The sequence below is a fragment of the Orcinus orca genome, chromosome 4 (genome assembly GCF_937001465.1).
Source record: "Orcinus orca chromosome 4, mOrcOrc1.1, whole genome shotgun sequence".
NCBI classification, from domain to species: Eukaryota; Metazoa; Chordata; class Mammalia; order Artiodactyla; family Delphinidae; genus Orcinus; species Orcinus orca.
This window is the reverse complement of record NC_064562.1, coordinates 154,579,278-154,592,606: the sequence shown is the minus strand read 5'-3', so window position 1 is coordinate 154,592,606 and position 13,329 is coordinate 154,579,278. Positions and strand designations below refer to the sequence as shown.

General features: G+C 66.1%; 1 protein-coding gene across 2 annotated transcripts in view; it reads right to left on the bottom strand.

Annotated features, from left to right (window-relative positions):
* Positions 1–3,250, bottom strand: part of CPLX1 (complexin 1) — a 37,073-nt gene extending 33,823 nt beyond the window's left edge. The window contains exons 1-2 of one of the 2 annotated variants that reach the window (XM_033419662.2): positions 3,070–3,250; positions 1,669–1,773 (exon numbers count right to left, since the gene is read on the bottom strand). In XM_033419662.2, coding sequence (XP_033275553.1) covers positions 1,669–1,699 — 31 coding nt within the window. In that variant the 5' untranslated portion in view covers positions 1,700–1,773; positions 3,070–3,250. The remainder of the gene's footprint in view (positions 1–1,668; positions 1,774–3,069) is intronic. The other variant, XM_004265199.3, reaches the window with a different exon arrangement.
* Between the last annotated feature and the right edge of the window lie 10,079 nt (positions 3,251–13,329).

The following is a 13,329-nucleotide window of genomic DNA, read 5'->3' as shown; positions in this document are numbered from 1 at the left end:
GCAGCCCCTGCCCCCAGCAGCACTGGGGTGCGAACGGGGTGGGAGTTCGGGGGAACGCCGGGTCTGGGGCCCCAGGGAGTAGCTGCTGCCCGAGGGGCCTCCGCTGGCGGCGCCCAGGCTCCCACGTCACTGGTGAAGCCGCCCTGTCACTGCCGCAGGAGAAACTTTGGGCTGACACGGAACAAAGGGAATCCAGGCAGGCAATTACCCAGCTGATTTCAGCCACGCAGACAGCGAAATCAGATATTTCCGTTTCTTGCAAGCCCACCTCGGGGCCCGAATTAGCCACCTGATTAATTATCTGTAACAGCCTGGGACCGGCTGCGTGGAACCTGGGTCCCTCCTGGTGCCTCCTGCTGCTTTTGTCCCTGAATCACGTTCCAGTGACGTAACCATTATGATTAGACGCAACCCGCAGCCTACCCTTGACCGTGAAGTCTCAGGAAATGTGGCCCCGGGCCAGGCCCAGACGTCTTTCCATTTAATCTGTGTTGAGTGGAAATGCAGTCACTCTCCAGGAGACAAGCCCACCCGTGGGGTTCCTGTCCTGGGCACGGTGGCACTGGCCCCTCTATCCTGCCCCTCGTTCCTAGCACCAGAGCCCCCATGGTGCCCCACCTCTGGTGAAAAGCTCCCCATCACTCCTGCCAAGAGGTGGCCCTGTCATGCATCACCTGACACGTGCCCGGCTGTGAAAGGCGTCAGGTCAGGGTGTGACCCACAGAGGCCACGTATGGTCCCGGGGTGGTCCCGTCACACGAGGAAGACATCTCTAATGGCAGAATGAGGCAGCGGCCGCCGGCTCCCATCACAGGGAGCTCCCAGAGCTGGTGCTGCACCAGGGGAGCCAGGGTGCACAGGGCCGGCCCCGTGGGCCAGGCTGACCAGGATGCAACTGTGCCAGTGCGGACCTCGATCCGCTCCCCCGCCCACCTCCTGGGCCAGGGTCTCAGCTCACTGTCCTACATCATCTTCCTCTCCTGGGCCAGGCTCTCCGGCTGTGCTGATGGCCTTGACCCAAGGAGGCACGGGATTCCTTTCAAAAGCAGCAGCAGGGCTGGAAGGGGGGTCCCCTCGCCCAACACACAAAGAGGCTGCACTGCCTTCACGGGGGCGGGGAGGTGGGGACGCAGGTGGGTACACACAAGCTACCCGGGGCCTCTTCTCTTATGCCTGTGCACGCTGGGGCCCCTCCCTCGTGACACTGCAAAGTCCTCGCTGGAGGCCACAGGTCCAGCTCTGCTCCTTACCCCCACTCTGCCTGCTGTGGCCACTCTGCGGCCTCCTGCACCCCTGCGCATCAGAAGCAAAGTCCCCGTGGGGGGCCACCGGATCTGACCAGTGGGATTGACCCCTGGTGCGCCCTGGGGTGTCCTCCCAAGGCCGACAGAGGTACTGCTGCTCAGGGCCACCTGGGGGGCTCCGCCCGGACACAGTGCACTGGCATGCATCCTCCCCCACCCCCAAAGCTGGCCAGGGGATTCAGGACGCACCGCCTTTGGCCCCTCCCTGTTCGTCCCCCCGCCCCAGCCCCCAGCCCCGGTCCAGAGGGAGCCTGTAGGTGTGATTGCGGGGACTGTGTGGTGAAGTCCGACGGTGACCACGTGCTGCGTGAGACCCCGTGTGTCTGCGTGCTGCTGGGTGTGCAGGGTGCCCCCCTCTCCCTACCTCCCAGGGCCTGTTTCATCACGAATTCCATGGTGATGGCTTTGAGTTCTCAGCGGCTCCTCGGAGGGTCACAGCTCACATGCGAATGTGGCCAGGAGTTCTCTGCTTGGGGAGAGGAAATGGTCACAGGTCACCAACGGGGCTGGGGGAGGACTTCTTCCTTGTCCCCTCCCAACTTCCCCTAGAAGCAGGTCTGGGGTGTGAGAAAGCATCATTCGTGGTCCCCCCAACACCTGGAGGCTGGACTTCAACATGGGACAGGCACCTGGGTCTGGGAAGGTCCCTGCAAAGTGGTCTCTCTGGGCCCCTGGGGTTTGTGAAGCCGGCGTCCGGCTGCTACTGCAGGGATGGGAGCGTGCAGCTCCGAGGAGAAGCTGCCTTTGAGAAGTGGGGGCAGGCCCAGGGGCGTTTGGAGGTGACTGGCTCTGCTGCCTCCCTGGTGGAGCCCTGGGCCATGGGCGCGGAGACCCATCTAAAGGATGGGAAAGGTCAGTGTGGGTGGGACCTGGGTGGGAGCTCCCTTTGGCTTCGGATGGAAGTCTTGGGAGACCAGGTTTCACCCAGGGGAGAGGCCAGCACCCACTGCCCCCTGCACACAGCAGAGACTGGGGTGGAAGGGAGAAACTGCAGGGGCCCCAGCCTTCGGGAACAAATGAAATGGGGGGCAGACCACCCTTCCCCCTGCATCTGCATGGGTGGGGACCTCCAGGGTCCAGGCCAGCTGCAAGTCTGGTGAGGAGGTGCTTCCTGTAAAAACAGCAGCTGCGGTGCCCCCACCCCCCACCCCCTGTCTGGTGAGGTCTCTCCTGGCAAGGAAACCCAGGTCCCTGGAGATCCACTGTTTTATGGGGGTTTTTTTCCTTTTCAGATGAAGGAGACCCGCGTGTGTGCAGGCTGGGGAGGGATGGGGGGGCGAGCGTACCCCTGCCTCCCCGCAAAGCGCTGGCGCGCAGGGGCGCCTTTGCCGCAAAGCAGATTCTCTTCCAAACTTCTCCCCTGCCTCCTGGTGGGGGGGGCGCTGCCGGAGCTCCCCTAGTGCTCCCACCGCCCCATCGCACGGCTCAGGGCTCCCGCGGCCGCCGCACCCCTTGGCTTTGCGGGCGAGCGAGTTGCCCGGCTCTGCCAAGCGGCCCTCAGGCGGGAGAGCGCCAGGAGAAAGAAAGAAAAAGACAGAGGACGAGGGAGGGGAAGGGGAGACGCGAGAGGCAGGAGACTCGGAGAAGGAGTAAGAACGAGGGAGGGCGCGGGTCGCGACCCCTGGGCCGCTTCAGCACCGCGCCGGCGGACAGCGCCCGCCGGGGGCTGACCGAGCGCCCAGCCCGGGCCGGGAAGGGGGCATCTGGGGCCGAGTGCCCGCCCTGCGGGTCCTGGGAAGGAGCTGCGCGCGGGGCCGCTGGTTACCTTCCTGGGGCTGGGGCCGGGGCGCGGGCGGGCGGTCAGCGGCAGAGCGCGCTCGGGCCGGCCGGGTCCATGTGGCGCCCCTGGAACTGCGGCTGAAGCTGAAGGGCACCGCGAGGAGGGCGCATCACATGGAGGCGCTCCCCGCCCCCCGCCCGCGTCCGAGCGTGACGAGGTGGGCGGGGCCGCGGCGGCTGGGCGGGCGCCCGCGGGAGGCGGGGACCGGAGGGGCGGAGCCGCGCCCCCCTTTCCCCTCCAAAGCGCTGCCCCCGGGCCGGATTCGGGGGGGATCCCGGGGCGCGAGCTCCCGAGCCAGCGCGCACGACCCCGGCCCACCCCTCAGTCCAGAGCCCCAGATACTGGCCCCAGCCCCCGTCATCCGATCCCCTCTGTGTGGACCGGGCGGGGGCCGCCCCCCCAACGGCGAGACAAGGTCCCGCACTCCCATCCGCTTCCGCCCGTTTGGGGCACCTAGCGTGCGGACGGATACGTGCGCGGCGCCAGTAAGCGAAGCCCTTTCCAGTCCAGCCGCTGTCGGGGGGAGCTGGGCGTCGCGGCTCTGGTCGCCATCCCACTCTCCGCCGACGCGCGCGGGAAGGGGTTCCCCGGCGCGGCCGGTGACAGCGGTCCCGACAGGGCCGAGTGCCCCTGAGCGCTGTCTTGGCCCCCGACCCCCGCCGTTACCGGGCCTCCCGCACCACTGGGCGTGAGAAGGCAGCCCCCAGACGCCAGAAAACCCATCCAACCGTTGGAGGAGAGCAGCCCGCAGACCGACCGGGACCTATTTTTCTGCGTAATAGAGTCGCAGAGAAGGAGCCACGCCGTTTCATTTTAGTGGGACAGAGGCCGAGAGACCCTCGCCCCCTTGGCTGGCGGCCCCACGCCGGGCAGGGACGCGCAGAGGTCACTGCGGACCGGCCGCTCCGCTCCGTGTCCCCGCAGTCCCGCCCCCGCCGCGGCCGCCCCCTCCCTGGGGCCTCCGGGATTTCCTCTGCGGCGTTAACCGCGCTGCGGGGAGACCGGGTCGCTGCAAGGTCGGCGGCTCGACCTCCAGTCCCACCACCCCTCCTGGGGTCGCAAGAGTGCTGTGGGAGGGGTCCGGGTCTCCGCTGGCCTCCTGGTTGGTGGGCGGACCCCCCTGGTGGCCGCTGCATTAGCCTTCACCCTCCCCTCTCAGCTGAGGCATCAGGACTCCCTGGGCCTGGGGTGGAAGGGGCAGATCCTGGAAACCCCACCCCGGGGGGGCACTCCTCACGCCGCTCCCCCAGGACAGTCCGCCTGAACTCCAGAGGGCATGCCTGTTTCCCCCCATGTGCTTGGAGCCTGGGCTCCCAGCGCCCATCCCTCGCTGACCGTCTGCAGGCCCAACTGTGCGCACTGGTGGCCCGGCAGGGCCCCCCAGCCGGCAGGAGTGAGGAAGGGGAGGGGTGGAGGAGGCCAGCACAGCTTTCTGGGAGTTGGCAGGGGCACCGCCACTCTGCAGCTACTCTGGCCAGCGAGGGCTCTGCTGGCCCTGGGGGAGGCTCACATCCCAGGACGCCTGGAGCTGCAGCCTCCCCAGACGCAGGGGCTGTGGGAGCTGGCCTCAGCTCTGTCCATTCCTCCTGCCGATAGCTCCTGTCACCCGGATCTGGGCAAGGAGGTGCAAGGTGGGTGCGGTGGGGCTGCTCAGAAGGGTGGGCCTGGGGACCGAACACGGTGCTCGAGGCTGCAGGGAGCGCCTCTTGCTAGCGTGCACTGGCTGACCCCTAGGAGTGTCAGAAGCACACGTTCATTTACCTCTACCGCCACCCTTCACGTGACGTGGGTCGAAGCCCCAGGCCTTTTGCAGGTCTGGGGACAGGTGCTCTGTGGAGGGAGTGGTTGCCTGTTTCCAGGTGTCTGGGGTTCTGAGGGTCCAGCCTGAGCCCTCAGGGTCTGCTCAGCCTGGCCCTTTAGTGTCCTCAGAACCTGGGTGTGGACACCGGCGGGAGAGGTGTGGGTCCAGGAAAGAGAAGCCCCTTCTCCCCACTGGAGCCTCTGCCCTCCGCCTCTACCACCACGTGGACCTGGGAGGTGACCACAGCTGAGTCCAGAGCAGCCCCACGACCCGTGAGCCCAGCTGCCCTTACAAGCACGGGGACACCCTGTTGACCTTGGGGCATCCTGGCGGGGTGTGACTGGGTGTGCCCATCACCAAGACAGGAGTGTAGGGGTCCGTGCTCGGCCCACAGTTTCCATGACCCCACTGACCCTGTGACCCAGGCCCGCACCACGTCGGAGGACAGAGGACAGAGGCCTCCGTGGGCCTCGCTGCCCGGCCCTCCTTCCCTCCTCCTCCCTCCCTGCGGGGTCGCCATTCGGAGGTCACCTGTGGGGTCATCACCTTCTTTCTGTCTCTGTCTCTGTGTGTCTGTTTGTGTTGTTACCCCTTTTAGACCCACCACACACATAGCTGCCTCTTCAGTTCTCACATTTGTCCAGGCCCTGGGCTGGGGTTGGGGGACCCAGCAGGGTCTCAGACCCTCCTATGGAGAAATAGACAAGGTTGGTGACAGTCCCAGGTCCGGATGACCAGCACTCTGGGAGAGGGAGAGGCCGGGCGGCTGTGGGACCTGACGAAGACTGGAGGGCGGGGGACCCGCTCTGGGTGGGAGATGAGGGGAACAGCCTGGAACTGCCCACCAGCCAGGCCAGCCCCCATGGCAGGGAGGCAGCTCAGCTCACGGCCTCCGCCCGGCCTCGGGGCCACACCCCAGGTGGGCACTCACGGCCCCGTGAGCACCCAGAAGAGGACCTGGGTTCCGGTGACCAGTGCCCCAGCCCGCAGTGGCCAGAGAGGCAGGAGCTGAGCGGGAGACGTCCATAACAGCAGGAAAGGCCAAGCCAAGGGCACCCGTCAGCGTCAGCGGGCTGAAGACGCAGGAGGGTGTTGGGGTGGGGGAGCTGGGCGGCGGCAGGTCGGGCTGGGCAGCGGGTGCCGGGAGCTGGAGAGGGGGAGGCGTTGCGACCAAGGGGTCAGCTTCGGGGCGTGTGTGTTTGGCCACGGCCACGTCTGGACTATGGGACCCTGGCCGGCCGGCAGGACAGGGATAGAGCCCTGAGCTCAGTGCTCTGCGGGCTCTTCAAATGCAGAAGGCAGCCCCTGAGGGCTGGGAACCCCTGACCCAAAGCAGGGCTATGCCGAAGCCCGGGAGCACGTGGTGCTGGGTTTGAGACGCCACAGCGCCACCTAGAGTCCCCCCTGCGGCCCCCACAGGGTCACTCCAGGTGTCAGGAAGGGGAGGCGGCCGCCTTGCTCCAGCAACTCCCCCCCCCCCCAGCCCCAAGCGTCCTGGAAGCCCCTGCCTGGCTCCCTGCACTCCCTCCAGGGAGGCCTGGCGCCTGCTGGTCCCCTCTGTCCCGGGAGGGCCCAGGATCACTTGAAGTCCTTCTTCAATCCTGGCATGGGGTCTGGCAAGGGGGTCGCAGGCCCCGCAGGAAGGGCTGGGACGGGCTCTCGGCACACATGGGCTCACCAGCAACTTCAAATACAAACTTAATAATTTAACACGATGAATAATTCAGTCCCCAGCACCAGCACCACCTGTGTTGCCATTTTCCTGCTGGATTTCATCATTACTTGCCAGGTAATGTAACACGTGAAAAGCAGAAGCAAAGCAAAGCCAGAAAACCATCACTGCCGTTCCTCAGAGCTGGGCCAGAAGTCTCGGCTGTGTGTGGAGGAGACCCTGCGCGCTCCCCGACTCCAAGGCCCCTTCCCTGGCCACGTGGGCTCCTGAGGGCGCAGCTGCAGGTGCTGGCCTGGCCTGGGGTGGCCTGCTCGTTCCTCGGACTCCCGCCCCGTCCTGGGTCAGGGTTGTGTGTCGAGATGCACTCTTCTTCATCCCCACAGAGGCTGTTCCTCGAGTTCCAGAGACAAGGGGGCCCCTCGGTTACCACCCGGGAGCCCTGAGGACCGCCCCCCGCTTTCTGAGGAGCTGGCCCAGGATCTGGGCTCCTGCCCCTCAGTTTGCCCCTGCTCACCCCAGACCCCAGGCCCCTGACCCTTCCACCCCTCCCCATGGGGAGAGTGTTGGAAAGGGGGAGCTGTGACTTCCAGAGAGGGCGGTGACCACGAGGGGCTGTGGCTCCCATGTCCCCCTCTCCTTCCTGACTGCTGCCTGGAGCCACCCCACCCCTGTGCTCCAAGGTGAAACTAGCAGAGTTCACAGGCCTGAAGGTGGGATTCTGCTTCTCACCGCTCTGCTGGGACGGTGGCAGCCGTGGCGGTGCAGGGCTGCACGGAAGCACCAGGGTGGCCTGAGCAACCAGAGGGCCTCGGTCACCAACAGGAGGCAACAGGGGGACGACGCGCGAGAGGCCATTCTTCTGAAGGCCTCTGCCTGGTGGGAGCCCAGGCCACCGGATGCCCTTGCCCCAGCCCCGGGGTCGGCTCACCCAAGCCTCACGTCGGGGTGTCCACAGGCGAAAGGAAAGGGATGTCCAGCGGAACAAGCGTCCATACCCAGGCTCTGGGCCCCTGACTCTCTGTCCAGCGGTCACTCCCTCTAACGCGTCGCGTGACCCTCCTGGGGAGAGTTCCCTGAACTGCAGACCGGGTGTCCCTGCTCTGTGGATGCCCCCCACCCATCAGCTCTGCCATCTCCCCCATCCCACTCCAGAGGCCTCCTCCACCCCCATGGGCTGCCCGGACCAGCCTCGGGGACCTTTCACAGGACACTCGGTCAGAGGCCTGGCTCAGGGCCCGGACGGAGGGCGGCTGGCCTGTGCTGGTACGGGACCGAGGGAGGGTCTAGGGCCCCCGGGGTGTGCACAGGGCTCCCGCTCTGGCCGAGTGAGGTCTGGGCTCTGCCATCAGGCAGCTTCAGGTGGACGCAGTGCTCAGAGCTTCCTGCACCTCGTGTCCCTCGAGGCCCCGAGGTGGCTGCACTCTGTGTGGGTCAGGCCACGACTCCCTCAGTCAGTGACCCAGGTCCAGCAAGGACTGAGCTGGCGGACGACAGAGCTGGCCCTTGGGGGAGTGGGCTTCAGGCGCAAGAAACCCTTCCCGGAAAGGCAGGCCATAGAGAGAGAACACCGCCCAGGAGTGCCAACCCCCTCCTCCCTCCAGTGGCACCCAGAGTGAGGCCAGGCCTGTGTGGGTCCCACTGGAGGGTTTCACACCCAGGAGGCACGGGGAGATGCCTGTCTGCTCAGCTGGGGAAGGGTCTTCCTTTGGTCCCGGGTCGTGGCCGTCTCCTGGCTGTGCTTGTGTCTGGGGGGCCTGGCAGCCCTGGTCAAGCATCGAGGGGTGGCGGGGAGGGGCGGGCGGCTGAGTCCAGGCCCCGCTCCCCTAGGCCCGGTGTAGGGTGGGGTCCCAGGCCTGCCCCAGGGGGCAGGGAGGCCGCAGCAGCCAGGCCTATGCAGGCCAGGGGACTGTCCAGCCCGGAGCGTCAGAAGAAGCACCCCATCGGGCTTTCTTTCCTCTTTCCTCAGAAAGCCTGCTGCTAGCTCATCAGCGCACCTGGAGCGGTCAGCCTGCAGCCCCGGGAGGGCAGAGGAGTCCGGGGCCCGGGCCAGCTTCTCTGGATCACGTCCACCACCTCTGAGGGGCCGACGAGGTGATGCAGGACGGCGACCCCTCATCCACTGCAGAGTCCAAGCCCCTGTTGTCCCCGTCACCCACCGGTCCACCGCCGGCCAGGGGGCTGTCCTGGCGCCGCGGGGGCCGCTGAGGAAAGCAGTCGAGGTGGCGCCTCTCAGACGCCACTGGGTAAGCGCCACACAGAGAATCACAGAATCAAAACAGCGGAGCCGGAGAGACCTGGAGCCTGTTAGCGCGGGTGGCCAAGCCGGGCCTCGGGCTGAGTGACCCAGTGTCCCACGCTCCAGGCAGCAGCCCTGCAGGCGGGAAGGAGGTCTTGAGCCAGGTGGGGGAGGGCTCGATCGTGCCTCCCAGGGCCAGGCTGCCCCCCACCCGGCCCCGTACCCAGGGGTTCAGAAGGGCCTGCGTCCCACACTGCCTCTTGGGGGTGAGAAACACCCGGAAGGTGTGATTTCCACATCTGTGCTACAGGTGCGGATGGCATGGCCCAGACGGGTGAGACCTGTGTCCACCTTACGCGGGTGGGAGCCCTGGAGGCCCCGGGGGCATTCCCCTCCCCAGAAGGAAGAGGCTGGGTAGAATATTCCATCCCTGAAGGACGAGTTAGTGCCAGGCATCACATCGGAATCACAGCATCGCATGCAGAAAAGGAGAAATGATAGAAATGGAAGGCGTCTCAGACCACAGGGAGGAGTTCCCCGCCCCCCGCCCCCAGAGGAGCCCAGGCAGTCGCTGAATACAGACAACTGTCGCCGGGGAGCCGGGCTGCGCCATTGCAGGATGGTGCTTCTCGGGCCAGATAAGCAGGGGCACCGGGGCGACCACACATTCGGGGGGATGGGCGGCTCCCCAGACGCCGTGGAAAAGGCGAAGGGGGGGTCTCCCTTGATCCGGGTTGTGCCATAGATGGTCGGCGCCTTGTCTTGGCCAGTGCGATGGCCTGACAGCCTTGGGGCTGGCCCTGGGCCTGGTGCCTGGCCTGCTGTCTGCCCAGGCCTCCCCTCCCCCAGGCATCAGGGAGCCAGCCCTCCTACCCCTTCTTCCTGTCCTGGGGGCCTGGGTGTGGGAGATTCTCTGACCCAGGCCCTGCCCGAACCCGAGGTGGCCAGTGGACACAATCCCAGTTCAGGGCCAGGTGCCAGGTGTCCTCCATGAGAAGCAGGACCCTCCACCAGTGGCCCTTTAGCTGCCCAGTGCCCCACCCTGTGTCCGGGCTCTACCCCCCACACCTACGTACCCTCCCCCTGATGAGACTCCTGGAGGACCCCAGCCCAAGTCCCCCCAAATCTACCTGTCCCCCCACATGCTCACCCACAAGCAACACACCTGCTGGCCTCATCGTGCCACCCAAGGGGCCCCTCCTGCCCCCGTAACGTCCCCTTCCTGTCCCTCTCTCCTACTCCTATCCTAATGTCGCTTTCTCCTCCTAACACCCCCCCGCCAGGTTGCCCATGGGGGACCCCCAGGGGTGTCCCCGGACTCTGCTGGTTGGAGCAGGTCTATAACTGTCCACAGCTGTGTCCTTGCTCTCAGGCCAGCTGCTCCCCAGTCTGGCAGACCCAGGCCCGCCCCTCCCTGGTAGCCGTGTTCTTGGGAAAGCCAAGGCTGGCCCCCGGGAGCAGGGGCAGGTTCTGACCCCAAAATTGGCCCATGGGGTCTGAGGGGGGCTTCCTGGTCCTGAAACATCGCTCTCAGGGACGAGGTGCGTCCTGGAGGCACGAAGGCGGGTGGCGGGAGTGGGCAGCGCATCCACGGCAGCCACAGACACGGGTGTTTCTCCAAACCGCGCATGTCACCCGGTGAGTCGTGAGGCAGCTCTGCGTGGATGAGCCTTGAAAACCTCCTGCCAAACGAAAGCAGCACCTCCCCCCGCCCCCCGCCAGCCTCTCCTTCCTCTAGGGACCCCACACCCCCGCCCTGCCCACTGGGTGCTGCCCTGCCCTCACACCAGGCCAGGCAGGGCCCTGCCCAGCGCAAGCAGGCCCCAGGGTTCCCTTCATACGAGACACGGTGCCCAGGTCTCATCCACCGCCCAGCAGGTACTCCGGCTGGACAGGGGCCGTGTCTGTAACAGAGAAAACAGCAGATGCGTGTGTCTGTCTGTCTGTGTCCTCTCTGTGCCCTCCTGGCAGCTGCGGGCCCCCCACTCCCACAGCCCGTCACTCTGGCACAGAAACCGCCACTGGGGAGACATCTGTCACAGCACCGCAGCCCAGACAGCCACCATCACCAAGACAGGCCCGGGCTGGACCACCGGGCACAGGGCGGGGCTTGGCCAGCTCCTGGCAGGGCCCAGAGCACCTGGGGGCTGGGTGGCTGCACAGCAAGGCGCCCGGGGGTCTGCCCAACCCCTCTGGGGGCCTGAGCCGGCTTCATACTGGACAGAGGGTCTCTCTTGGGCCAGCCCCGCACTCCACCTTGACCCCCCCACCCTGGGCAGAGGCACATCTCCCAGGATCGTTCACAGGCCTGGTGACTCAGAGCTGGCCCGAGTCCCCTGCACTCACCCCACGGGGCTGGGACAGGGTGATTCCTGAGGGTCTCCGTGGGGACTAGCACCTGCCCGGCTGCCTGGGGCTCGGCCCTGAAGGGAGCGGGCTTGGCCCCAAACTGGGCAGGAAGGGAGGCCTGGTGGTGGAATCGCCACAGAGCAGGGGTCCCACGTCACTCCAGTGCCCCGCACGGCCTGAGGGGATCTAACCCTGGGTCCCCCAAGGCAGAGCCTGGACTAGGGCCCGGAGCAGCAGTTTGTTTCTAAGGACTCAGAAAGAGTGACCTGGGCAGGCGAGAAAGCCCATGGAGGTTCGAGGCCGAGCTGGCCGCTCCTCGGGAGTCTTCCTGGGCCTGCTCAGTGGGCGCCGGGAAACACTCACTGAGCAGATGAGCCCTTCCCACAGAGGGGCCTTTGCCGGGAATCCGGCGGGGGCGGGAGTCCAGTCCGTCTCCGGTGCTGGAGCCAAGTGCACAGGTCTCCTGCGCTGCCCACGCTGCCCGAAGACCCCCAGCCCACGAAGGGGCCCCTGCGGCAGGGAGACGCAGCAGCGTCCTCAGACCCGCGCTGCTCTGGGGTGGGGGTGGGGGACCACCCCCAGGAGCGGCGAGAACCACGCAGCAGGAACACAGCAAGGACCCGCGATCAGAGTGCTTCCTGATTTCAGGGACACGGCTTGATGGGCGAGGACTCACGGAGACACAGGACTCGATACCTCGGCCAGGACTCCAGGGAGGGGCGCACTCACTGCCTCTGGGACCAGGAGGGGAGGGGCGGGGGGCCAAGGGAGGTACTGCTGGGACCAGGGTCATGTCCCTTCGCGACACCAGTCACCCAGGCTGTCCGGCGCGTGCTGGGTGGGGTCCTCTACAGAACAGGGGGCGGCCGGACCAGGGGGTCCTGGGGTGACGGATGGGTGGGCAGCACCGGGAGGCGTGTACTGTGCTGGGTCCCTAATCTGAGCCAGTCTCCAGACCCGACCTCTGCTGAGGAGCAGACCCCCCCAGGACCACGCCCGCTTCGAGCGGGGATGGGGCCAGCAGCGGCCCAGCACAGGGTTAGGGTTATAGGGTCATTCCCTGGGCCCCGAGGGGCTCACTGGAGGGGACACACGTGGTCCTTGGAGCAGCCCTGCTCAGGGTCTGCGGCCTGTAGGGATGGAGCCACTGGGGCCATCACCTCACCAAGACAGTAACTCAGAGCCAGTAGGGACGGCGGAGGGAGCACCACACCAGAGACCCAGGGGCTTCCGGCCCTGAGCCATGACCCAGAGCAACTCTGATGTGCAGTCTTGGGCCTGTTTAGGTCGTTCATTGTTTTGTTTTGCTTTTTAATAAATTTATTTATTTTTGGCTGCATTGGATCTTCACTGCGGCGCGTGGGCTTCCTCTAGTTGCGGCGAGTGGGGGCTACTCTTTGTTGTGGTGCGCGGGCTTCTCATCGCAGTGGCTTCTCTTGTTGCGGAGCACAGGCTCCAGGCGTGTGGGCTCAGTAGTTGCGGCACGCGGGCTCGGTAGTTGTGGCGCATGGGCCCAGATGCTCCGCAGCATGTGGAATCCTGCCGGACCAGGGTTCGAACCCGTGTCCCCTGCATCGGCAGGCAGATTCTTAACGACTGCACCACCAGGGAAGTCCCACTGTTACTTAAAAGAGTGAGCATTCTTTGAAAAGAGGCCTCAGCCTGGGAAGAGCCGGGTTTAACCCTCCTGCCCTCCTGCAGCAGCAGCCGCAACCCAGGTGGGTGGCTCACCTCAGTGAGGGGACAGTGATAGGTCCAGGCGGCCCTCGGCCTCCTCTCCTGCTCTGGGCTGGGGCGGGGCTGGAGAGCAGCCCTAGGGGCAGAGGCTGTAGGGCCCTGGGGCCTCAGGACACAAAGCCAGAGCCCCTTCCTCCTCTGAACTGTCAGGAGGTACAGGCCCACCCCCTGCCAGACCAAAGACGTCACTGGAAGTGGAAGGCGGGGCTCCGAGCTTCAAGTCAGAGCGTTCAGCTAAGCGCTGCGCTGCCTCCCAGGTGAGGCCTTGCTGTGAGGATGGGCGCCTAGGAGCCCGGCACAGGGAGGGTCCTGACCCTGGTGACCCAACTCGCAAGCCCACCTGAGAGGCAGGTGGCGCACTCCTGAATCCCTGACTGGGCATCACGTCTGACTCAGTAACTCATTCTGGCTAAAGAAGAGATCGCACAGAGTTCTCAGAGGCCAGCCACG